The following is a 26802-nucleotide window of genomic DNA, read 5'->3' as shown; positions in this document are numbered from 1 at the left end:
TGTGCTCGGAGAAAAACAAAAGAATTTAATTTGGTTAACTTTTTCCTTTTTTATTCTATTGTGTTTCTCATTTCCAAAACCCTCCATGTAGTTCTTTGAGTATACAGATGCCTGCAAATGGAGGTAATCTAACCAAAGATCTTCTGGTTGAAAGATGAATGCTAACCCTACTTGATATGCTTGTTTATACAGTTTAAGCTTAGAAGGTCCTTCCTGAAATACTTATATCCCTTGAATATTTTCTCATATAACCAATAACTTAATTGTAGATGGTTTTTTTTGTGATAGGCCAACACTATATAGTGGCTACAAACTTGCAGTGGAAAAGGAAAGTGACATATCTGAAGTGTAATGTGTTTCTGTTCAACAGCTTCAGCTCTTGATGCCTTGAGATCCAGTGCAAATCATGGGAAGACTTAAAATTGAATGTTCACAAATCCCCCACACATTTTAAGTGATGCAAAGAAGAATGGGCAAATATTTTAGTCCGTTGGCCTGTAAAGCTGAACTGCAAGGGCAATTTTCACATTCAGGTTAAAAATTGTTTCATTTTCCTCTTTATTCATGATTATGCTCTAGTTTGTGTCGGTCTACCACATACACTTACAACAAAACATTGAGGTTTGTGGTCCTAACGCAAATTTATATAAAGAAATTTGATGGATATATGAATATTTTGTAGGGTACAGTTTTGGACATTACTGACTGATCTCTGCACAAAGCACTTGAATTGGTATGAACATACAATTGTACATACAGAGGGACAGAGGCAATATCAATTAAAAAAATGTTTATGCATGAAATTAACATGCAAAAAATGGGATAAATATTTATTATCAGTCTGGATCTTATACAGAACGTTTAGACTATGAATCACAGACGAAAAATATCTACAAGCTTCATTCATATTCAACTCCTGCATCTGGCACAAACCATAACAGACATTTATTTTGTCAATGGCGCAAACCATCTAACCTCCCCGTCCTGCAGAACTGCCTGGCCGCGTCACTGCAGCCTTTTATCAGGAAGAACAAACAACCATGAGCTTGAGGACGAATACCTTCCAGTGTCATCGCCTGCAGCTTCAAGAGAGAAATTCATAAAAAAGCTTTAAAGCTCAGGTTCGGACGTCACTCGGGAGCCTCTGCTTGGGGCAAAACCAGCCAGTGCGCATGCGTGGAACATTCGATCACTGGTGGCGTAGCTAGCTGCTAGGCTACGAATCCGGCCACCATGGAGAGGAAAGGTAAATCTTTACGCGACACCCTGCAGACCGTTTCAACTGAGTTAGACCATGCATGTGGTTACTCTATAGCTGACGTTGCTATTGCTGCTACAAATGTAAAGTGTGGTCAGGCTGTGGTTGTGAATATATGCGGCTTGCTTCACCGCGTCTTTCACGCACTGCGCTGGAGTGAGCCTCGTTAGCTTCGTTAGCTTTAGCTTCGGTGTCAGGATTAACGTTGTACTTTTAGCTTTCCAGCTCTCTATATTTAACACAAGCTAAACCCTTGACGGTGTGGTATGTTTTTGGTATGCCGTGGGATATTACTTTATGCCACAGCGGCGTGTTGTTGCGGTGCGGTGGTGTGTAGCCCGGTGACGTTATTTAACGGGGTTTGTGCACACTGAGGGGGCTGCACCCATAAATTAAATTTTTTTGTGTGTGTGTGTGTGTGTGTGTAAATAAAGTCTGACTGCTGTAGGTAGCCATAAACACGACACAATCCAATGCACAATGAAATAGAGCACATCCTGTGATGCTAATTAAGTTTAAACTGACCTTCTTTGTTTCATGTCTTTTTGTCTCAAGTGTCAGCTGCAGATCAAAAGACAAAACAATGGCAACATGATTTGTTTCTCTTCTCCTTTCAGTTCTGGCACTCCAGGCGAGGAAGAAGAGGGCCAAGGCGAAGAAGACCAACAAAAAGTGAGGTTTATTGTCGTTTTGTAGCATGTCCTATTTTAATATTGTGCCAAAGACCATCATGTTGTCTTGTCAGCTGAGTTCAGTTAAAGGGTGCTGCGTCCTGCGGTTTCACACTTTTCCTGTCACTGGCTGGCTCTGACGTTAACAGCATGTTTGACTGTGGCGTGGGTAATTTCACAAATGCAACTCATTGTCTCAACTCATAACAGTGGATCTCATACGACTCACTTCCATACTTTCTGAGTTTTGCATCTCGTCTGTATATGTATTGGGTTTTGACGGCTGTTCTGATAACATCCTAGTAGGGCTTTATGTTTTATGGAAATCAAGAAATTGCAGTGTAGTTATTGAATATTGCAAAGATGGCCACATTCCCCTCACTCTTTTCATTTCTGTCAAGATGCTGCTAGCATCTTTGCCACGGGATCTAAGAGAGTGAAAGTTAATCTAGCTTCAAAAATATGACTGGCAAGACAATTTTCAATGCATAACATTTAAATGTATTCATCCACCAAAGCAATTTGCCATTGTGATACTCCACATAAATATTGTGCATCTATAAGTTTTTGTTCACTACGTTCTGACTGAAGTAACTATTTGGAAAAAAATGTAAAGGTGAGGTATTAAAAAAAGTCAAACTAAAACATTACGATTTATTTAAATACACCAATATACTGCATATAGGTTGGAAATTAAGATGATTGCTATGCTTTAAAAGGTTAAATTCAGGAACATTTTATTTCCCTCTAATTTGAACCTTACAAACTTGTGACCTAACACCATAAAAAAATGCTTACTTAATTTTTTATAAAATATTATGTGTTCAACAACTGATCATTGAGAAATGATCTGCCTTTTAATTTATTAGAACAAATGACAGCTAATATTATGTTATTCAGATGAAAAGCCACACATACTGTAGAAAAAATAACAGCAACAAGACATTTTGACTCAAAACAAGAATACATTTATCTTAACAAATTAATTTCTAAAAATGGGGTTAAAATGTATGCTCCCCTTTGTGCATGCGTGGGTTCTCTCTGGGTACTCAGGCTTCCTCCCACAGTCCAAAATCATGACTGTTAATTGGTCTCTGAATTTCTCCCTAGGTGTGAGTGTGTTTGCATGGTTGTTTGTCCTGTCTGTCTCTGTGTTGCACTGCGACAGACTGGCAACCTGTACAGGGTGACCCTGCCTCTCGCCCGGAACGTTAGCTGGAGTTAGCTAACCCTCGACCCCAGTAGGGACGAGGGTGTAAGAAAATGGGTTAAAATGATTTCCAATTTTTGATGAACTGTGGAATCTGCACAGGATAACTAAGCAAATAGTTATATTTCACATGAGTAATTTAGACTTTCAACAGACTATTTAGTTAATTAAGTTGTCTTCAGGTAATTCAAATATGGTTTTGTGCAACTAAAACACCAAAAGTTAACCTCAGCTGTGTTGTAACCAGAAAGGGCTAGAGGAAAAAAAATATACTCCATAGTTTTATTTTACGTGATCCCTGGGAATTGCCAAAACTACAACCTCTTTTGGCGAGGCATATCTTGTAATGATGGTACAAAACAAGCTTGATTAAGTCTGAGAGTTGGTCTGACTTGGCTCGCTTCTGTAGCTTTCAGTTGTGTTTATGAGCACAGATTGCTATCCAAGTGGCCCTGGATAGCAATCTGTACCACATTTAGGTCATCTTTTTGCACACTCTGTGCAATATAATTGGGCTGAAATGAATCAACCAAATCCGTTACTGATAAAATGGCCAGGATATGATGCAGTTTAACAACGCGTAGTTTGTAGTTGAAAATGAACTGTTGACACGGACATGTCGAACTGATTGTTTTGTTGTATCTAACAATGTAATAGTCCTAACGGCACCAGTGACATCCTACAGAGTGTTATGTAACAGCCTGAGCTATATTTAAAACTAGAGAATGAAGAAGCCCACATCAGCCCACTGAAGCATGGCGTTTCTCTGAAAACGGTCCGCTTAGAAATACTTCTCTCCAGACAACTTGCTGGCATGGCATTACAGCAGAGCTGCCACGAAGAACTATTTAAAAAAATTTGCAGAAACTGGCTTTGACAGAAATGACAAATATTAAAACAAAAAGTATGGTTAGATGGCTGTAAAGTGCAAACCAAAGTTGACAAAAGCAAATAATTTGAGAACTTTTTGATTTGTATCTTACTGTGTAGGATGTTGTGCAAGTCAAGTGTGCTGAAGTTGAAGAATTGGTGTACCTCAAAAGGAAAAACAAAATATACTTTTATGAATTACTTTTGTTAAAGTTATTGTTAGATTTTAATGTTTCCATGGAACAAACAAATGATTTGTAATTTGGGATTTTATTACTTTAGTAGAAATGGGTCAGATGGGTTGAACAAACCCTATATGTTTAAAGCAAATGTTTGGTCTCAACGTGTTTTAAACCTTGACCAGAAAAGCAGCAGGGAGACGATGTGAGTGAATCCAGCAGCCTCCGGTGAGCTTGTAGTTTTTGCTGGCTCATTATTGATCCATGAGTATCTCGTTACTCACAAACTTTAGATTCTCTCTGCTTTTGGAAACTTCTCAAATATTTCAGAATCCAGCAGCTTCATTCCTGAAATGGATGCTATTTTGTGCCTTGACTGGTTTGAAACTATATCTGGTAGCGATGTGAATATTGACTCCCCAATATGTTGAGGGTAAAACGTGTTGGTGTGTGGCATGTATCAATATTTATTGTTTTTAATTGAGACAGATCATCTTTCTGCTGACATGGAATCCAATCGTCTTTTTCAGTGTAGTTTCATTTTCGCACTACTGAAAGCTCCTCGTTGAAACTTTCCTCAAAAAACTATTTATCTGAGCGCAAGCTGTTATGTTCATAAATACTAAATTAAAAACAATGTAGAATATGTAAAAATGTAGGTAAAGACAAACTAAATGACAATCAAAATCAATCTAAGCTAGAAGTTTATTTCTCAAGTGCGCTGACGTTCAAGTTATCTAATCTACTGTAAAATTATATCCGTGTATTGGTTATATAAACTCCTGTCACTTTCTATGTTTACTGATCATAGATCACCTGTTTTAAATTTCAGGTTGACTTGATTTGTTGTATGTAATCTTGCATTTGTTTCACACAAATGAACATTCTGTGCTACGACTGCTCCTCTTTTACAGCCTGTCCTTGTGCTGATTCTTTCAAACGTGACTGCACATGTTTCAGGGCAGCTGTTTTAAGAAAACCAAGTTTAAATGTTTAAATACTGTTTACTTGCGGCGCTCTGCACACTCTTCACAACACCCCAATGAACATTAACCTACAAGGGCTCAAAAGTTGAGTGATGTATGTATAAAGCCATGATTGTTGCACTTTTCTGTTAAAGGCTGGAGGTTGTTCACAAATACCTTTAAACACAAACCTGGGAGCACAGTTTGGTTCAATTTATTTTGTTATATTTTACACTTGAAGACGATGTAAAGCACTTTTTAAGATGCAGTTTATATATATTATGTGTGAGACCACCAAAGTCGTGGATAACTGTGAAGTGAAGTATACTTAAGTATTTTAAGTGTCAAACTTCAGGAGAGTACAATAAGGAAAAACACTTGAGTATTCATTACCACGAAAAAGTCTTATTTATAAAAAGAAAATTGCAACCCAGGTTTGCAAAGCCGAATTTGAATGAACCACAAGATGATGCCAGAGACCAAATTAGATGTCAAAAACCTAACAGCATCTCAGTAAACATCTCAGACTCGTTGTCAAGCATGACGAAAGAGGGATGATGATGGTGATGCAGGCTGGTTTTGTAGCCACAGTAGCTGTGTCCAAGTATATGAGTTCATTTTCCACAAACTCAGATTGCTGCATAAATGATCTCCAATGTTTCCTACAGTTTTCTGATGATGACGTTTCAATGTCGTTTTGTATTTTGATGTAAAAGATCACACGACACATTTCATATTGAAAGTAAATAAAATGCAAAACCCCATCATAAACATTAAATCTGTGACCCACATGATACTTCTTGTGCAGCCCCTGCTTCTCCTCCAACTTTTCCCTGTTTTGGATGAACAGACCTCCCAGTAAACAAAGATTTGCTTTGTGGTTTAGATAAACTAGGTGTTAAAAATAACTAATGTTTTAGCGCATTTGTTTTTTGTGCTTTCCACTTGTGCTGCTTTAGCGTCCGTTTTATGATCTGTCCTCTTTTTAAAGTTTATTTACCACCTTTCTAATCTTTGTTGTGGTTTAAAACAACCAAGATGACAAAGCAGGACTCATATTTATGTCACTGTAGGTCCAACAGGTATTTTTATCCCCTTGCATAATAAAAATAGATTTAAATATCATATGAATATCACCAGTGCAGATTATGTTGGTTTTGATTTTCAACTTGTGATTTTTATTTTAAAGTTAATTGATTGCTTGATGTTTTAGCTTGATACAGATTCTAGTTAAATCAATTTGTGTTTGCAATTAAGGACAAACCAAAGCAACACTACAGAAAATGCTCTACACTAAAACTTTGTCTATTTTTCAAAGGAGAAAATTCAGAATTACCCAGCACAGGCTCAGCAGGCTGTTTTTATGCTGCTTTGATCATGATACGTCAAAGCTAAACTTTTAGCGTTTGCCCTCAGTCAGCGGTAAATCAAATCTTAAGAATTTACAATAACAAATTGTGGGAGTTCTGATTCATTTATCCATTTTGATTTTCATGTGATTTGCTCCTTATGTTAAATTAATATTTAGGTTTTACCATGTGTCATTCCAGGATTTAATGTTTACTGTTGATGTTTTATCGACATATAATTTTAAAATCTTTAAATTAGGGCAACCCTAAAATGGGAAAAAAAAGAAAGAAAAATACATTTATTTTTGATACAACTGGAAATTTTGACTCGTTGACTTTGGAAAAAACCTTTTTATTTATCTTGTACATTAAAATAGGACTGTGGTGATAAAGTGAAATATGGCAAAAAGAAAAAAGTTTGTTTTTGTAACCAGATATTAAAAATGTTACTAAAGCTCTCAAAATCAATGTATCTTTTAAAGCTTTGGCTACTCTTGTATAGAACTTTAAAAATCATTTTTGGGAGGTAAAACACAAATTACAGAAGAAGCCTTATTTCTAATGTGTTTTTTTTTTTTCGCCCATCAGACAGCCACCAAATGTTCGATCTCGACAGCCACCACAACAAGAGACCTCGCCCCAGGAGCCGGAGGAACCTGAGGAGATCCTGGGCTCGGACGATGAGGAGCAGGAAGACCCCAACGACTACTGCAAAGGTGAGTCCTGTGTTTCAGCATTGCATTTCAGTTGCTCTGGAAAAAAGAAATGAATGTAAATGCTTAATGAAGTCATCAGTGTGTTTTTCAGGCAACAGATCCACACAGCATTGTTGGTTGCTTATTAACCTGGTGAGGGAAGTCGGGTCGTGGAGAAGCTTATATGACTCAGACATAATCCAAACTGTTGTTAATTTATAACCAGAGATTACACCACATGCGCATGAGCTTCGTGTCTTTTTTGCTATCTGTTGAACTGTTCCATCGGAGGTATTTTCTTCTCTTCCAGGTGGCTACCATCATGTAAAAGTAGGAGACCTTTACAATGGGAAATACCATGTCATCCGTAAACTAGGATGGGGACATTTCTCAACCGTGTGGCTCGCCTGGGACATTCAGTATGAAAAAAATATTTTCACCCGACTTTCAATGCAGGCTTCTCTTTGTATTTTGTTTATACTTGCTTAATTTAGTGTTTCTACTTCAATTCCTTTTAGCAAACATCACTCGTTTTGTTGTTCCAGGGTTAAAAGATTTGTTGCGATGAAAGTTGTGAAGAGCGCAGAGCACTACACTGAGACGGCAGTGGATGAGATCAAACTCCTTAGATCTGTAAGTTGCAGGGTTAACTGCACAAATGAACTCTTGAATGCAAGGACAGCAATTGATGCTCAGCAGAATTTTGAAGTATTTTGAAGAATTTTTGAAGCAAACAGGAGTGAGAGAAATCGGCACACAGCCTTTAAATCAAGTTCGATCTGTTTAGAGACAAATGGATTCTTGTTTGTGTTCTGGTGAAGTTGGAAAGTTGGACAAATTGTTCTTCCTACCATCAATGACCCCTAAACGACCTGTATTGAAATTAGAAACGTCACTTCTCTTTGGTTTCAGAGTAGTAGCGACTACATTAGGCAAATTTTAGTCACAGATGGGTGCTGCTTTAAGCTGGATTATGGTTTAGGGACAATCTACAGTACAGACGAAACTGGGGGTTTAAATCCATTTGGATTGTTCCAACATAAATCTTTCTTCAGATGAACACTTGGAAATTATGAAACACCTGTCGTATCTCTTGACATCCAAACAGCAGGAGAGGTTCCTTAGAAATTAGTGAATTCTATCACTTATTTTCCTCACTATAAACTTCAGAGCCAGTAAATGCATATTTGTGCGTATTGATTTATGTACAGCTGTTTTTTTTTTTTTTCAGATAAATTAATTTAGTTTCACAGCAGAGTAGCTGATTACTCAGGCTGTCAGGGTTCATTGTGTTCATCAGACATCCGGAGGGAAGAAGCTGTCTCTGTGGCGGCTGATTTTTCTTTTCTTTTTGCAAACGGCGCTCTGCAGCGGTGACCACGTAACACGAGTGAAAATGTGAATCCTGATTGCTTTCCTTTGCATTGTGACGTTTCCTTATCTTCAGGTGAGAAACTCAGACCCTGACGACCCAAAGCGTGAAATGGTGGTCCAGCTGCTCGACGACTTCAAGATTTCTGGTGTCAACGGGACTCGTATCCTTCACAGCAGAATGTCCCATGCTGGGTTTTTTCTTTTTTTTTTTTTCTTATCGTGTGAAAGCTGTGAAAGCACTTCCTACTAAGAGATGAAACTTTACTTCCCAAAAATACGTTGGAGGAATATAGAGCGTTCTCTAATCCTTTTTGCTGCTTTTTGAAAATATTCTTGCTTTAGAAAGCGTAACAGCTTTAAACGGCACTGCCTGGGTGTAACAAATATATCTGTGTGTGAACCAAAGGGACCTCTGGGTATCATAGCAGTCTGACTAAGTAAGACCTGCTGAATGCTGCAGCTGTAATTTGAGAGCTCCTTGTTTTGTATAACTAATGCTCCATCTTATGAATGCTCACATGCTCCCTAGACTGTTTTTTTTCTTCAGTTTTTTCCTCTCCCAGTGTTACTGTCTTAACTTCTGTCCTCTAGATGTCTGCATGGTGTTTGAAGTGTTGGGACATCACTTGTTAAAATGGATTATAAAGTCAAATTACCAAGGGCTGCCCCTGCCTTGTGTGAAGAGCATCATTAAGCAGGTAATATGAGCGCCACAGTCTCACCTTTTTAAAGCTGATGAGTCACCATGAAGGCTCAGCCTGTGTGAAGGGTGGAAACCAGTCAGGGCAGAACATGTGGTGGTGATATGTTCTGCCTGAGCGGGTAATACTCGTAATACTCACGTCGTGTTTTACAGGAGATTTTTGCCATAATCACATGTAATTATGTGATTATGGCAAAAATATATAAAAATATATAAAAAATTAATGTAATTTTTCTTGAGTAATCAGAAATGTTGCCTGTGTGCCTCAGTGTGCAGGTTATGGCAGAACGTGGGGTGTAACGTAGATGTAGTAATTCCACAAAACTGAGAAAAATAATGTTCTTGACCACATTTAGGGTTTGGTCAGTCAGAGCAACATGTGACTCGTTCTGTAATCCTTTTTTCTGTAATCCTTTTTGCCTTATTGCTGCTTTTTGGAAATATTGTTGCTTTAGAACATGAGTTTATAACTCCAGGCATTTAGTGCCATTGTCCTGCAGCTTTTAGATTCATTCCTCTTGTAACTGACCTGAATCAAATTAATGTTTTAAGGCTGGATTGTTGCAAAACCTGCTGACACACCAAAGATAATTAAGCCTTTTGATGCAGTTGTGTTGGAGTAACTATATTTGTTTCCCCACTGCTCCTTAATAAAATTGTTTATTCTCTTCACTTCTGATTTTGAAAGAGGTTTGGTGATTTTATCAACCACTTTACACTGGAACTGTTGAACCATTTTACTCTAGCTCTATTATTAATGATTCTATTAGCTGATGAGCGGCATTGCTTCCTCAATAGGTCGGCTGTGAAAATTAAATACTGTTGTTCTGTTTAAATTGCAAACCTGCTACTTCAGAAATTTACCTGCATTTGTTAATTTGTAGGTGCAACCCCAACAATGAACTTTGTCTTGAATTGGTTCCAAAACACAAATATCTTGGAATCACAGATTGAAATCACTAAATATGCTGGAGCTTTTGGTTTACTGAGAAAAACGACTGGGAATCAAGGAGAACAGGGTTGAGGAGTTGGACTTGAGAGATTTTTTTAGGGTCAGTGTGTACAGCAGGAACAAAACATTTTGGGAAAAACTAAATGTTTTCAGAAACAACAAAAAATGCTAATTTTACTTCAACAGTACAGACAAACTCCCACTTTTTTGTTTTTGTTTGCAAATGATGTCTCAAAATACAATGTTTGTTTATTTGGAGCAAATATTTTTTTCAGGATATCTGTGCCTCTTTGTCAATGTAGAGAAGTGACAGAAGTGGTTTCATGAATAGAGGAAAGTAACTTTGGAACGACCGGTTTTAAAAATGGAACTTTGAACATGTGGCACATGATGCATATTTTAACAATTTAATGATCAAACATAACTTTTGGAGGTAAATAATCCCTTTTCTCTGGTTTATTTTTGAGGTTCTGCAAGGTTTGGACTACCTGCACACAAAGTGTCAGATCATCCACACGGATATAAAGCCAGAGAATATTCTGATGAGCGTTGATGAGCCCTACGTCCGGAAACTTGCAGCTGAAGCTACAGAATGGCAGCGAGCCGGAGCCCCTCCCCCCTCCGGCTCAGCAAGTATGACTGACATGCATACAATATAGCAAATAACCTAAACCTTAACCTAAAATTAGTAAGATTTTACTCTCACTCACTGTTGTCTTTGCAGTAAGCACAGCACCAGCCCCAAAACAGGTATACATTTAATTTTTCTGCACAGAAATCGGCCTCCGCCATTTTTACCTCCAAAACAAACGTGTAACTTTTGCAGTGCTATTTTTCTTTCCTGTGTTTCTATTAGACTGTGAAAATGTCCAAGAACAAAAAGAAGAAGTTAAAAAAGAAACAGAAGCGTCAGGCAGAGCTACTGGAAAAATGCATTATGGACATGGAGGAGATGGAGAAGACCACAGAGACACGCGAGGACGACGAGGAAGACAAAGACCCGCAGTCTCCCAAGGGACGAGCTTGCGCTCCTCTCAGACACGTCTCTATTGAGGAGTTCAGAAGTGACGAACCAGCTGGTAAGAAACCAACAGCACTGGAAGTATTTTATTTATTTTTTATGAATGCAAAGAATCATACTGGAACAAAACCAGGCATCATAGCTGTTTAAGTGAGTCTCTAGAATCCTACAGTGGTCCAAACCTCATTCTTAAGTTCATCTCTTGAATAAACCGTCAGAGAGGAGTGTGACTCCAGATAACATGAGAGTGGGACCAGACGAGCCGCCAGAAACAAACTGCAACGGCCATTCAGAGGTGGAGGAGAGGCAGTCCAGCTGTTCAAATGAAGACCAACACAACGGGAACACCGAGTCTCCAGAGGAGCTACATAAAGAGTCCCCAGTCCACACGCTGTGCAACGGCGTAGAGTCTACAGATTTCAATGAGCTGTACTGCGAGATGGACGGCAGGGAGGCTCACAGCAGTGGAGTCACTCAGAGACGCCCTCGCTCAGGGCGAGAAGGGGAGTCTGAACGAAGTATTCTGCAAGATGACGATGAACAGGATGAGTCTGAGGGTCAGGAAGGCCTGAGAAACGGTCAGTCAAATGTTTTCACATGTGCGTGAGCTTTGAGCTTGTGTTCTGCTAGCTAGAACCTTGAATTATTGATTAGAAAATCCATTCTTGCCTTTGTGCTTACATTTCTGCTCTGATGTAGACAAGTTAACAGCGGGATCCCTTTTAGTTAACCCTCTTGAGCCAGGCAATGCAGAGAAGATCAAGGTCAAGATTGCTGACTTGGGAAATGCTTGCTGGGTGGTGAGTAGCTAACGATCAGAAATTTCCTGATTAGGGATGAAATCTTGTTGGCACAAGGTGATATAAACAAATCTGTGTATCACAAAATGATCTGGATTTGCCTTTATTGACAATCCTTCATTGACAATTCTTATTTTTAACTTTTAAAATTTCATATTTTTCTTTTTGTAAATGTTAAATAGTTTGCACTTTTTAAGGACATGTTTTCTTTGTTTTTTCTCCCAGCAAAAGCACTTTACAGAAGACATCCAGACTCGACAGTACCGATCGTTAGAGGTGCTCATCGGTGCAGGATACAGCACACCGGCTGACATATGGAGCACAGCCTGCATGGTGAGAGGCTGCGAGTGTGTAAATGTACAGTGAAACGTGGTTCATCTTTTTGTTTTACCTGCATGAGAAATAGAAAGATGTGCAACCAACATATTTTCAGATGCATCTTACACACAAAAAAAAACAAATAATGTTGCGTAAAAGTGCTATATTTCTTCTAGTCATCTCAGAAAGTGAAACGGGCATTTTATAGAGATTTATCACTCACAGAGTAAAATATTTCAAACTTTTATTAAAAATTTTCACCATCCATTTTGTAAACTTTTTTTTTTTTTACGCAGGCAAAAATACTTTTACATTTCTAGCCCTGAAAAAGTTTTGTAATGAAACTATGAAAGAAATCTATCCAGAATTTGAAAATGCATCAGTAAATTTATCAGAGTTGACAGTGTGCAGCATCTCCCTCTGTGATGATGGTGATTCTCTTGTGTTTTCAGGCCTTTGAGCTCGCCACTGGGGATTATCTGTTTGAACCTCATTCTGGTGAAGATTATTCCAGGGATGAAGGTAATGTTTGAATTTTCTCTTCCTGTCCGTTCTTCTTTCTTTATTCACTTTTTAACCTTGCAGCATTACTGTTAAAGCTGCTTTATCTGGTTGCACTTTTAAAACCTGCTTCACTGCTGAAACATTTTGTCGGCAGAAATTTTGCTTCTGCAAAAACCCTCACAGCGTTATTTCTAGTTAATTAGCTCTGATTTGTTTGCTGTCATTATTTTAATGATAATAATAAAAAAACGCCTCGTATTTTGGATTTTCACTGCTAATTATAGTGCGGTTTGCACAATATTTTGAGGTGAACTTGACATAGACATTGACATTGTCAGCATTTAAACAAGAGTTCAAGTCATGAATTAATGATGTTATGAAGAAATATTCCCGAGTTTTATTTCCCAGCCTCTTAAACCTTTTTAATTTCCCTGGAAATGGGGCACATCTCTTCCATCTCCTTGTTGTCATCGATCATTCCTCATGTTTCCTTTACGGCTTTTGCACCGTCTGCATGTAAATGTCAGTGCGCTGCTTTGCTTGAACTTGCTGTGCCGAAGTGATTCTGCTTTGAAATGTCGGATATGCGCTGAGACTCGGGCTTCTGGCAGCTGTAAATAAGCCTCTTACACATTTAGCACATTAAAAGTTTTCCCACCTGGCTTTTTATCACCGCTTTTTGTTGCCTGAATGGTATTTTGTGTTGGAATATGTTGTTTTATTAACCTGTTTTTGTTCTTTTTCATCATTTGAGTAGAATATTTTAGTTTTTCCATGTTTGCTTGTGATCAACTTGTCCATCATCATCATCATCCATTGTTCCTAATTGATTGTTGCCATCATCCTCCTCCTTCCTTCCTCCTCCCCTCTCCTGCCCTTTCCCTCCCGTGACGTGCCTCATTTCCAGACCACCTCGCTCTTATGATTGAGTTACTTGGTAAAATCCCTCGCCACTATGCACTGAGTGGGAAATACTCGCAGGAATACTTCACCAAGAGAGGTATGCCACCCCTCTGTCTGTGGCTCACTCTGGGTAAGGCGGACAGGAGGACCAAAGGAGAAAGATCCTGACAGCACTCTTATATGGATTGGAGAAGGATACAAAAATATTTAAAAACATGAAAAAGTGTTTCCTTAAAGATAAACAACATTTAGACATAATTACCGATTAGCCTCCAACAGATGTCTGCCGTTTCTCTCCAATACGTAGTTTCATCCTCTTGCTAACATTTATTACTTCTAAGCAAAAATATAAAACCTCCAGTTAGAACCTGGAATTTAAGTAGACATTCTGCACTGTGGAGCTTGAATATTTTCGTAATGAATGAACAGGTTTCAACCCAGAAACCGCATGAAAGTGAAACATGAGAAACACTCAGAACAAGCATCACACTAGAGAGAGCAGCCTAAATTTTATAGTCAGTCTAATCCCAATTTGGGACAAAATGTTTTTTTTTTTTCACCATTTCAAGATGGAGTTAAATATTTTAAGTTATATTTGTCTTGTACATAAGCCTGCAGCAGTTTGAACTTGATGGCAGTCGGGTTAGTCTGCGGTCGTCTCGGCCTCTCAGGGTCGTTTTCATCCAAACTTCTAAACTGGAGCAGAAAAATGTCCCAGAACAAAAATCCTAAAAAATCGCTTCTGGTTGTGAGGTTACAAGTGTGCGGGACCTTGAGTTATTCTTCATAAATTGAACTAGACAGCAAGCAAAACACAATGATAACATACTTTATTTTCTTAAAGATGCTGCTGCTTTTCATTCAGCAAAGAAATGTTGGAGAGCCGTTCAAATGTCTGTTGGTTTATTCAGTAAACTCTGATGTGCCGTCGGTCGGACTCGAACTCCTTCAACCCTCCACCCACACACCCAGAGTGGGCCTGACTGAGACACACTCTGATCAATATGTTGTTTGTCTTCTTCCTTTCCTGCTGCCCACTGGGGTGTAGACCACATAGCGCTGATCATTGAGCTGCTGGGGAGTGTCCCACGCAAACTCATAATGACCGGCAAATATTCCAAGGATTTTTTCACCAAGAAAGGTAAAAAGAAAGTGTCAAGATTCACTTCCTTTCTCTTTCTGTATTATTAAATGTTCTTTGGCTCATGTATTAAAAAAAAAAGCTCATTATATTTGTGGGTAAGCAGAAAGTTGTAGCTGCTAATGTTGTATATTATAATATAATTCCCAGCGAGTATAGTCTCTTGGTGAAATGTTTTACCTTTTGATGTTTTTGCATCAAAAGGTAAAACAAAACTGGGTGATAATTGTGAAAAGTCCATGGATTTCCACCTTATTTGGGGAAAACATCTGAAAAGCAAGTTTTACATTTTATATCATTGCAGCTCTGGCTGCGTGTCGGGTCCGTTTCCTGCTGTAACATGAACCTCCACCCCACTCGAGTGTTTCGTTGCCTCGAAACACTCGTTTTCTTTCATGTTCAGCTGTAAATGTTCTGTCGAATCCAGTCACATTATTTGGTGGTGAATGGCGGGGCGAATGCACCCACCGTGATGGAGTCTTTAAGCTGGTAGAGGAAGAAATAATGTGGTAAAGGAGGAGTAAATTTCCGCCCCAGCCTAAAAATTCTTGATTTTAAAGTCAGTAAAATTCGGAATAATTTTTTTTCAAATGCCTGACCAATATCAGAGAATATCTTATTTTGAATTTATGCATCAATTGAGGAAAACTGCTTTATTTTTTTTTTTTTTGCAAATTTACAAGTTGAATTTTCTACTGTTTTTTTTCTGGAATGAGTCACAATATTTCAGGCTTTATTAATAAATATTTTTTTAAGTCATTCTTTTACAGTTACATACTACATTTTGTTGGGCTTATACATACAGTAAAGCACAAAATAAAAAAAATTGGTTTGTGGACATGCAAGTACATTCAAGACTTTTTCAAAGCTCTGTCCCTTTTTTTTTTTTTTTTTTTTTTTTTTGTAGCCTCCCATCTGATGCAACGTTGTTTGTGTCGTTTGTCTGCAGGTGAGTTGAAACACATCACCAAGCTGAAGCCGTGGGGTTTGCTGGAGGTCCTAGTGGAGAAATACGAGTGGCCCCGCGAGGAAGCAGAGTGTTTCTCCGACTTCCTACTTCCTATGCTGGAGCTGGTCCCAGAGAAAAGAGCCACGGCTGCAGAATGCTTGCACCACTCCTGGCTTGCCCTCTAGTGGACATGTTCAAGCGTTGCACCTCCTCTCCCTCCCACTTCCTTAAGAGACTGCAACAGATCACTTTCCACTTTGGGCATATCAAATGAATATTTATTTCTCTTTTTTTTTGTTTTTGTTTTGTTGTTTTGGATTTCTTATGTTCTTGTTCAGCTTTTGCTTCTGTGTACGATTGCTTTGTGTTTGTCTGTTCTCCTCTCGGTGTGATGTCAGGAATCCAGTGGATTTATTATTTGATGTCGGATCCAGCTGCTGGGCTCCGTTCAACCCACCCAACCAAGAGCGAAAGTCTCATTGCTCTGCTAGTGAAAGCATCCTTGTTTGTTACACTCCTGCACTAAAACTCAAACAAGTCAAGGATATGTAGCCGTTTTTTTTTTCTTTTATTTTTCATTGTTCCCTCAAAAGGACTTACTTTCGCTTACATTTTCATTAGTGCTGTTACTTTTTATAAATGATTTTTTTTCTCCGTTCTATCTCTCTGGGGGTATACAGTTTGTATTTGTAAAGTAGGTTGAGAAAGTTGCACACTGGGCTGACATTTACACTGACTGTGGTATAATTTTTAAGGCTCCCTGGAGTCTTTCTGACACTGTCATTAAGTAGGTCATATTTAGCCATAACGAAACCTAATGTCACCTGGTTTTTGGAAAGTATTTAATAAAAAATGAGATTGATTGTTCTCATGGGAGGCTGGTATTCTCATACACCTATTACAATTCAGGTTTAGTGGGGTAAAAGGTTTCAGTGAGAGGAAATGTTAAAGCCCAATTAAATGGAGGGGGGAAAAAAGAAAATAAACTGTATATATCTGTACCAAAGAGTTTGCCTTTATGTATATTACAGTTATGTACAGTTTTTAACAAATCTTATATCTTAGCTAAAATAATTTAGCTGGGTAGCTGTGTTTTAATAAAGTGTATGGAAGATGTGTTGGAGCTCGGTTGTATGTATGGCCATCTGTTGAGTAATAATTTACCTGTTTTTAAATATAGAGTCGGTGAGATCTGATGTTTTGTGATGGTGTAGCGAACCGATCATATCAAAGTAAGCTATGTTATCTGCTGAGACCTAAAGGTAAAAACGTACAATTTACATTAGCGTCACATTGAAAAACATAGACTTTGTGTGAGTTGTTTAAAGACGAACCTGTAAAACACACCATTCAATAAAAGAACAGATCTTCATGCAGTACAGAATAACTGTATGTGTGTTTATTTGGTGAAATATTAAATAACCAGAAGACTATCACTACAATTTAAGAACGGCTTGGTTTTGCTCCAGCTGGGATCTTCATTGTTCTTCTATTTTGAATATCCATGTTCACGAGTTTTCTGTAAAAGAAAAAAGTGCCATTTAAACTCATGTCATTTTGAAAAACACAGCTGGCTTCCAACCAGCTCTGAAAAAAGAGCAGTAATGTAAGAGTAATTTTAGTTATCTGTACACAATGAATTGGAAACATTTAACGTGAAATATTTCATGTGTTGAAACTGAGCAGCAACTTTGAGGGAGAAGAAGACAGGAATATGGAGCCATTTAACTCCCTAAAAGGTTTCTTTAAAACAGTCCAAGTTGTCCTTATGTAACAATTATTTTCAGGACTTCAACAAAACTATTTAATATTGAGGTTGTTTCATAAATTTATCTGCACCTTCTCCAGTAATCTCCCTGACCAGCTTAGATGGACAGTCAGCTGTTTGCAACATTAATTTGACATTCTTACATGCAAAGTAATGTAAACATAAACATGGTTACCAGTGATGCTTTTGTTTTGGTGGCTTCCTGTCTGTTCGCTTTATTTGTTTTAATTGCATTGTGCATTGTGAAACTAATTCAGAACAGATTTGCTGGTATCCCCTGTGAAATGGGTTTTGCTTTACACATTTTCTCAATCTGGAATTAAATTTTGCTTTTAAAAGAATGTCATGTTTGCACAAAATTTCAACATTTTTTCTTATAAGACTCGCCTTCTTTGTAGCTTTCCTAACAAGTAGAAACTGCTATGTAGCTCGACGTCTTGACTCATCTGACTTCCTATTAAATTTTTATATTGAAAGAGTAAAGAGCTTCATAAAATCTCTACTTAACGTTCCTGTCCTCTTCAGATTAGCAAAATTTAAACACATTATCTACTTTTAAATCTTCTCTAATATTTTTAATGAGTTTGTGAGAGAGAGAAAAAAAATCACCTGCCAAGGTAAAAACCATATTTGTTTTTTTTTGGATGACTGCCTTGATCAAATTATGTAAGTCGACTAACACCCTGTGAACTATTTCATCTAAATGAAATACATCTGTTTTTATTGTTTTGTGCGCTCACCTGCTCCCTCCACCTCGAAGCCGTCCGGCAACAGATTGTCCTGCCGATTACCGAGAGTGAAGGACAGCAGAGCCAGGAGAACGGCGTCCAGAATGCTGATGATGGCCAGGATGTAGGCCCAGCGCACGGTGCAGTTTCCCAGAGAGTACTTATCGGTCCTCTGGCCACACATCCTCTTTACCTCCTCTGCGTTCCAGCCGTCAGGGTAGATCATGCAGCCCATCACCATCAACACAGCTGGAGAGGGGATTCAGACATTACAAACACGTTTCAGTCACTCGCTGTTGTGCATAATTTCATCTGCGATATGGATTCTGTTTTATTCATTTCGAAGCATCACATCCCCATCCTCTTCTACATTTCTTTTCCCTCTTCCACTTTTGCAGCTACCACATTGTGAAAGGTTATTGTTTGATATTGCCAGCGTTTTGAACTCCGGTTGGCTCTTTGTGCAGCTTCAGATCAGTTTGCAGCTCATCGACATCTCATCCTGTTACGTGAAACCAGATCCGCCTTCAGAGGTGTCAGCGTCTGTTCTGACACCAGAAACTGAGCCGGCCTCCACAGTGAAGAACAACACACACGCTTCACACCTGCAACCAGAGAGGTGTGATGTTGGCAGACGATACAATGACTTTATCATGTCGCACAGACACACAGCTGAGTCTCAGGGTTTAGACAGGGGCAGGTGGGGGAAGTATCGGGGCGTGACCTTTAACTCTGGTGGACAATACTCTGTTTTTCAGGCTTTTACTGCTTTTTCATATTTTCTGTTTCAGTCGTGGCATATGACAGAGAACTACTGTGGAATGTGTGCTTCCAAAAGAGGAAAATTAACAAATGGAGGCTAAATTTAAGGTGTTTTAGGCACTTAAGGAAGGCATCTCAAACATAACAATGGAATCTGAAATTCTTATCTAAATGAAGCAGAGACAAAATGCAGCAAAGACCTGAAACAAGACCAGAGAGACATCCTTCACCTGACCTTTACTATAAAGTGCAGCAAAGGGTAAAAAGCTTAAGGCTCCAGGATTTAAATGATTAGACTTCAAATATAATTTCATATTTGACAAAAATGGTTCATCTTTCAACAGATTTAACTGATATGTTTCCATTTTCTTTAATGGAAACATATCATGAGTTGCTTGTGGCAAAATGCCAAAGGATAAATTTTTCTCTGGAATCGTTTAATTTTAAGCCTTTTTCTCTGTCCAGAATATTTCTGTGACCTTGTTTTACTTTGTGCAGATCCAGTTTAAGGTTTTTTTTTTTTCTTCCAAAAAAAAGGAGAAATCTGGTATCTCAAGCTACCAGGTTGTGTTACTTTTTTTCATCTCTGATGCAAAGATTACATAAGTTAAAGAAGCAAAAATAAGTAATAAGTAATAAATGAAGACAGACAATGGACCTGGACCTGGACCAGGAGTAGCAACCAAATCAACTAACCCAGAAACAAAAACACCTTAAAATTTGACTCTAAATTACTAGAAAGTCAATGAATCCAACAATTACAATGACTCAAGACTTTAGTTTATGTTATATGACACTACATAGCTTTGTCATCCTGACATAATCAACTATTCTTATTTTCTTGCTATATTCAAAATTAATTCTGCTTCCTGTACATTTCTATTTAAGGTCATCAATCTGCTGACCTGATGCCAGCTGCATCCACGCACAGATCTTGTAGACGTTCCCTGCGTTGCAGAAGAAGAACAGGCTGAATGCCACCATGGTGCCCACCACCAGCAGCATGGAGGTCCCCACGAAGAACATGGCCGTCCTGAAGGCCGGCGACGGGATGGAGTTGAAGTCGAAGACGCTGCCCTTGCAGATGAGCTCCGAGGTGAGCGCGTTCCCGATGCAGTAGTGGAAAAGGCCGAAGTATCCGGCCTGCGGCGTGTTGACGCTGTCCCCGATCCAGTAGGGCTGGATGAAGACCACCATGGTGATGATGGAGAAGCAGATGGTGAACACGGCCCACATGACGCCGATGGCCCGGGAGTTCCTCACATAGTTGGTGTGGTAGATTTTCGCGGCCTCCTGGGCTGGAAGCAAGTCCATAATGGAGGAGAAAAATAAAATGTCACTTCAGTCTTTAAGAAACTTTTGCAAATACAAAGGTATTCAAAATTCGTCTTCAGTGGGTGTGAATGAGTATCCTTATATAACTCTCTTCATGATTCCTTTACACAGAACCGAGTCTTCTGCTCCGGTTCCTCCTGATTACCAGTCTGGCGTTTCAGCACCCTGGACAGCTCCTCCACCCTGCGCACCTGAGGCAGCGCCGACGTCACACACTCACCTGTTGCCCTGGAGGCGTTCACATTACACCTGTAATATCTGCAAGGCACCTGTTTCAGAAATGTCACAGCAGTGAAAATAAATAGCAGACTACATTTTTAGGATCCCTGTCGAAACAAATTGACTTGTTTTTGTTTTGCTTCGTAAAAACAAGCGAACAGAAAGGAGAATTGATTTTTCTCTATCCTTCAGGTGAAATGTTTGTAAGAAGAGATGCAGAAAAATGTGGAAAAGAAAATGAATCAGGCGTCTTTAAATGTCAGCAAGCTAAATATTTTATAAATAAGTGATAAGTTAGTGTAATAAAATTTACCCTTTTGTGTTACTTTGTTGAATCCATCCATCTGTCCATCCGTCCAATAATTAATTAATGAATTAATCACCAGGTGAGTTGGACTGAAGATTAGAAACGTAGGTGTTTGTGTAGAAAACAAAAAACTAAACCTCCATCCATGTAAATCTTCATTTCTTATGTAAATGACTTTTAAAAAATAATTATTATTCCAAGTTATTGTTGCCACAATTATCAATAAACGCTTTGTCTTGATTGGTCACATATTTTTAAAGGGATTTCCCATGAAACTGGAAACACTGTGTATCGATTCTAGGCTTTTGTTTTTGTTGATGATGTGGCGAGTTAAACTGAATCATGAAGTTTTAAGTAACAGAGTTAACGCATAAAATGTTCCTTTTGCAATAAGCAGGAGGTTGGTGTCTCCCAGAGCCGAAGCAGAAATTATTTTAACAATTTATTTTAACGAACCTAACAGCCCAGGTTCGGGCTGATTATGTCTTTCCCATTACGGCGCGTCTTCAGGCTTATTTTTCCATTTTCATTTCTCCTCTGGAACCTCGTAAGTCACCCTTCCCTGTTCCAGCAGTTTTCTTTATTACTACTGGTGCCACATCTAGTTAGAGATAATGACTTTGGTTGGAAGCTGACAAGAGAAGCACCATCTGTGCTTCTCTTCCTCTGGTTGGTGATGGTTTCAAGGAGGTTTACCTTGTAAGGAATGACAAAATCAGCAGATCAGAAGCTGCAGGTGGAGGATGCTAAAGAGGGAAACACCAGCTCTGCTTAAGAAACAACAGCAAAAAAAAAGATAAAGAGGAGACACTTTGTACATAAGAGACCAAATGAATATTTATTTAATGAATCAAATCAAGAAAAACACCTTATTCGATGAACATTGATGATCACTTTTCTCTTGTGCAGACCATGGCAACTACATCTTTTTCCCCTAAGTGAAAACAAAACACTTTACATTGTGGTTTGTTGAGTCAGATGTTTTCAATTGAGTTTGACAGCAACCCTTTCTTTTTCAAGCCTAATTTAAATAGGCAGCTGCAGACTGTGGGACAGGGTTCATTTTCTCATTATATTACGCGCGGCAAATGTTTAATTACAGAGACATCACTGAATAAATGCAGCATTCCTCCTCCATTTGGGAGTCTGACTCATTGTTTGCATTGGCTTTGTGGTCCTTTTGCTGTGTGTCACTCCAAAGGATTTAAGCTCATTTTGTGCTCTGAAGAACAGGAGGAAGCTTTGTTTGCTCTGACAAAATAATCTTTTTCTACTGCAAATATCTGGCAGCAACACTGGAGATAAAATAAACTGTATACACGACGCTGGAGACGGTCCAATCAGAAGATGCAGACAGGCCTAATGTTTTATTGTGAAACCCTCCATCTGTCTGGGTTTGGTTTCAGCTGAATCCAGTTCAATGGTTTGTTAAATGAGAACTAAAACCAGGAGCCCGGACTAAAGGAGGAACCAAACCTGAAGCTTTGGTAAAAACTTATATTACTCAAACAATTAAATAATTCTAAATCAACTTTTTCTGTGCTAACATCTGGTTTAAGTATCTGCAAGATGAGTGGGGGATCCATCTTGACTTAATGTCATATAATACTGCAAGGAAAGTCATAAAAGTAAGTTAAAATGAAAAATCTTCAGTTCTACTTTCAGAAAAAAAAATCTCAAATATTAAAAGTGAGGAATTGCATTTTAAAAAATGGCTAAATGACAGACTCTGCATCTGTGATGACAAAATAAATCTTTTAAAGGCTGTTTCCACAGTTTTACCGTTGAGTGGGGGCTGTGTGTGCTGCACCTTTGACCTGCGAATGTCTGGCCATCACCTCTGCAACATGTGGCCGAACTGCGGCGCTCTTTAACGGATCCTTGAGCAATTTTCATAGTGCTCTGAAACATGCTGCGGATTGTCACTGCAGCAGGAATTAATGTGAATGGATGAACTTAGTCACAAGCTATTAAGCCTCCCATGGTCCTTTGTAAATGGGCAAGCTCCACTTCCTTGCTTCACCAGATTTCTCTCCATAATCCATTATAAGGTGTGGGAGCCACTATAAAATGGCCTGTGGCACTTCTAATAACCTTGTCAGCTTTATTACATTCATGGCCGACTTTTATCAAATAAGCGACATGCTTATTCCTTCATGTGATTACAGTGGGACCCAGGTTTAATGTTTCCTAGGAATCTGACGCTTTATCACCATTCTTGTTCTTCTCCAGCTGTGCAGTGTTATGTGTCTCATCTTCTGTTGCGTCCCTGTAATGAAATAATCTTTTTATGGGTTAAATTCACCCAGTGCTCGGCCCCGATCCTGCAGCTTTATCCGCTGCTGTCAAGTGAGGAGTGAAGATTATTTCATCTGAATATCAGCAGTCTTTAAACTCTGGCTGTAATTTCTTTGGAGTGTGGCCCTCAGGAAAGGGTCCATTGATGAGGAGAATAATAAGATCTAGTTAGTACTCCACTTGGTATTCAGTTTAATAAACCCCTCGAATCAGCATGCAGGAGCCGTGATACAGCAGGGCAAGCTGTCTCCGAGAGTATTTTTCAACCTCTCTTAATTTTTTGTCATTCTTAATCTCTCTCGGTTCATGCATATTGTAATGATCCCCCTAAGCACTCCTGGTGTTGCAGCAGAATTCTCAGCCCGGCTGCATTGTGGGTTCGTCTCCCTGCAGGAAGGCTGTGTAACGATAACGAGGCTTTCTCACTCCTGGGTCGGTGTTTTGTTCAGAGACGTGAGCATCCACATTTTTTCAATTCTCTCACAGAAACATGTTTTCTTTTTGTCCGTGTATTCACCGGCCTGTGCATCTTCCCCTCCCTGACTGACGCCTGACCCTGTGGTAATGTTGTCACCCCCTCATTAGACCGCGGCTGCCTCATGGATCCTCGCCCAGCCGGCCCTCAGGCCAATTTTTCCACTCAGTCTTTGTTAGAAGCTCTGGAGTTTGCCAACGGAAAGCAAGCAGTGGTCCAAACCTGAGCAAGATGCGTGTTGTTGTTTCAGGCAAATGAAAAGGAGAGGGAGGCGCCGCTCTCACCAGCAACAATATGGGATGTGTGAGAGTAATGAGACACTCGGCTTTGTTGCAACAAAACAAGAAATGAAAACAGAGAGGGCGCCTCAGAAGGGATTTTCCTCTGATGAAATTGCCTTTAATGATCCAAGAACATCCAAGAGGGGGCAGTATGACATTTAACTGAGCTAAGTCAGCTCGTTGCAATTTTTGAAGAGGATTGTTTTCAACGCATCCTTCAACCAGACAACAATTAGATCGTCTTCATAGAAATGCACTTACAAAAAATACTTTCACTCTAAATTACCCAACAAGGACAAAAGATCTATTTTTTGAAAATATTCCTGCGATGTTTTCATAGCTGTGCATTCCTTTTGATGCTTACAGGGAGCCCCACTGTGCCTTAAGTCCTCAGTGGTGTGAAGTTCTTTGAAGCTCTCCAGCTCCACAGTTTATATTTATACAGTAGCTTGCAAAAGTATTACAGTCTTCCCAAGAAGCCTTTTATTTTGGCTCCATCGACCGTCCTATTGACTCAGATGTGACCACCACTATGGGGATGAGGATATGTGTATCCTTATTTAATTATCTGTTTTAATTTTATGGTGCATAGTGTTTTTATGTAGGTCAAAAAATGTAGTTTTGTTTTGGTGCCCGCTGACCAGTACACCTCCCTCCATATCTTTAGGGAGTCCATAAACTGTAAAGCAGACGACTGATGACTTTCTTCTTACCATTCTTTCTTAAAGATAATTTAGCATAACTAATAACTTTATTGTCAACATATTCTGCCACTCTTTCTCTGAGTTGCATTGGTTTCTTGGTTGCTTTACAGAGGAATTGTCGCCTCATCCTGTCTGTCGTTCCAGATCCTTTGAATCTGTGGTGCTGCTGAGTGAACATTGACCGCCAGACGTTCACAGTTCTGTTGTATAACTTAACTCAAACTTCACCACAACTTTCTCCCTGCTGTGTTCCTATTTGTGTTTTCATATGATGCTGTTTGTTCATTAATGTTCTCTGTCAATCCTCTGGGAACTTCGCTGAACATCTGGATTTCTAACGAGATTAAGCAACACTCAAAGTTCTTACCAAATGTGTGACTTTGTCTATGAGTATCAGCATAAACAAACCTGAGAGCAAATGCTACGACGCTTTCTGGATTTCATTCATAAAAACTTTGAAAGCAATGTATCCTTTTCCTTCCCTTTACCTATTAAACACACACATTCCCTGTAGAACCAGTGGCGTCTATGGTATAAAATAGACAAAAGCTAAATAAAATAGTGATAAAAAAATTAAGGGTTGCAGATATTTCTCCAAGGCACTGTAACACACACGCGCTCCTCAGTCATCTTTATGTCCAAACCCCACCTTCAAAACTGATCCCCTTACTGCCTCCTTCACTGCCGGCCAGCCTCATTAAGCCCCAGATTTATTCCCTGAACCTCACGCAGAAGCCTGTCTTTTTGTTTTCAGAATTGGAGCACTGTGTGTGAACAGGATATAAAGTGTGAGAGATGGAGGTCATCACTCAACCCTCCTGACAGACTGAATCCCTGTGAAAACACCGCCACCGCCTGCCTCTCCCAGCACAGCTGTTATTGGTGCAGTGACACCGCTGAGCTCACACACGCTGCATGAGATATCAGGTACGGGGTTGAAGTTATGCAAGGGCATGTGTGACAAAGGAAGCCATTTTATCTCAGAGGTGAATCTCATCGCTATTCCTTGCACTCTGTTGGGTGCAAAGACCTGAGTCTCCGCTCTTTTGCTTGCGTGACCTGCAATTTGTCTCAATCAGAAGCCCCTCCGGTGGTTAACTTAAGCACATCTGTGGTTTTTAGACATAGATGTGTGGTGTTTTTGTCAAAAGGCTGCCATTAATATGTCTGTTAAACCCCAGAATGGAGCACAGGGCATCCACCAGGCAGAAAAATGTCTTCTTTTATAGCTCGTAATTATTTATGGTCGCAGCAATCAGTCATTTGCTTCCAGCTGCATGTGTGTGAGTGATGCTCTAGTTGTTATATAACCTTTTGGCAGAAAGAGGAGGACGGTAGATCCTCCCTTTTGACATTAAAATTTGGCAAGGCGGTGCCTGAAGAGCTGAGGGGAGATTCTTGCTGATAATTGGACTGTGAAGGATTTTTTTGTTGTTGTCATTTTTATGCCGCAGACTCAGCCCACTCCCTCTCTGTGTCTCGCTTCTTCTCCTCTTAGACGATGAAGGTGCATCCCTTTACTGCTTCTTTATGATTCCTTCTGGTTTTCCTGCCAGAATAAGTACTATGAAATATTTATTTATATGTTGATTCTTCATAGTGATAAATAAATGAATGAAAAAATAGGAAATAAAAAAAAAAACACACACACAGGCAGAAGCTGTTTATATGATTATTTATGAATCAGAAATAATCCCTTTATGCTGGTTTGATTCCAGTTTTTAAAATTATGTGTAACGTGAAATATTCAAGGATTCATCCAACATTTAGATTTTTTTGGCATCCAAATATTGAAGCTTCCATTTACGGCTTGCATCAGTATTATTGTGGGAAAATGAGCAAGAACTGAAGAAGACATCAGTGCTAGATCAACACCTCCAGCAGATAAAATGTCTTTTTGAAATAGAGTTGAATCTCCTATATGTCAAGTTTCCAGTTGTTCTGGAGCGACACGTTTGGTGTTCATGTAAAATTCCTTTAAGATGTTTCTGCTAAAAATAATCAAATAGTTTCAAAACTCCAGAAAACATTGAGCTCTTTCAGTCTACAAAAAAATGTCTGAA

General features: G+C 39.1%; 2 protein-coding genes across 4 annotated transcripts; one reads left to right on the top strand and one right to left on the bottom strand.

The window, feature by feature from the left end:
- The first annotated feature begins 1065 nt into the window (after positions 1 to 1065).
- srpk1a (SRSF protein kinase 1a) lies at positions 1066 to 17238 on the top strand. Of its 3 annotated transcripts, XM_055049710.1 has the most exons (17): positions 1066 to 1246; positions 1876 to 1930; positions 7091 to 7218; positions 7508 to 7616; positions 7743 to 7830; positions 8645 to 8732; positions 9163 to 9269; positions 10694 to 10859; positions 10951 to 10976; positions 11083 to 11305; positions 11466 to 11825; positions 11947 to 12047; positions 12273 to 12380; positions 12818 to 12887; positions 13777 to 13869; positions 14821 to 14913; positions 15863 to 17238. In XM_055049710.1, the coding sequence occupies exons 1-17, from the start codon at positions 1234 to 1236 to the stop codon at positions 16045 to 16047; spliced, it is 2013 nt and encodes a 670-aa protein (XP_054905685.1). In that variant the 5' UTR covers positions 1066 to 1233; the 3' UTR covers positions 16048 to 17238. The 3 variants fall into 3 exon arrangements, with proteins under 3 accessions (XP_054905685.1, XP_054905687.1, XP_054905686.1); XM_055049712.1 differs by lacking the exon at positions 14821 to 14913; XM_055049711.1 differs by lacking the exon at positions 13777 to 13869 and having other exon boundaries at positions 1069 to 1246.
- Positions 17239 to 17315: 77 nt separating this feature from the next.
- lhfpl5b (LHFPL tetraspan subfamily member 5b) lies at positions 17316 to 20514 on the bottom strand. The gene is made up of 3 exons (XM_055049713.1): positions 20026 to 20514; positions 18371 to 18607; positions 17316 to 17381 (listed from the first exon to the last, which is right to left on the bottom strand). The coding sequence occupies exons 1-3, from the start codon at positions 20432 to 20434 to the stop codon at positions 17371 to 17373; spliced, it is 657 nt and encodes a 218-aa protein (XP_054905688.1). The 5' UTR covers positions 20435 to 20514; the 3' UTR covers positions 17316 to 17370.
- Between the last annotated feature and the right edge of the window lie 6288 nt (positions 20515 to 26802).

Source organism: Poeciliopsis prolifica, unplaced genomic scaffold (assembly GCF_027474105.1).
Source record: "Poeciliopsis prolifica strain line A6 unplaced genomic scaffold, Auburn_PproV2 SCAFFOLD029, whole genome shotgun sequence".
Lineage (NCBI taxonomy): Eukaryota > Metazoa > Chordata > Actinopteri > Cyprinodontiformes > Poeciliidae > Poeciliopsis > Poeciliopsis prolifica.
The sequence above is the reverse complement of the archived record's forward strand: the minus strand, read 5'-3'. Positions and strand labels throughout refer to the sequence as shown.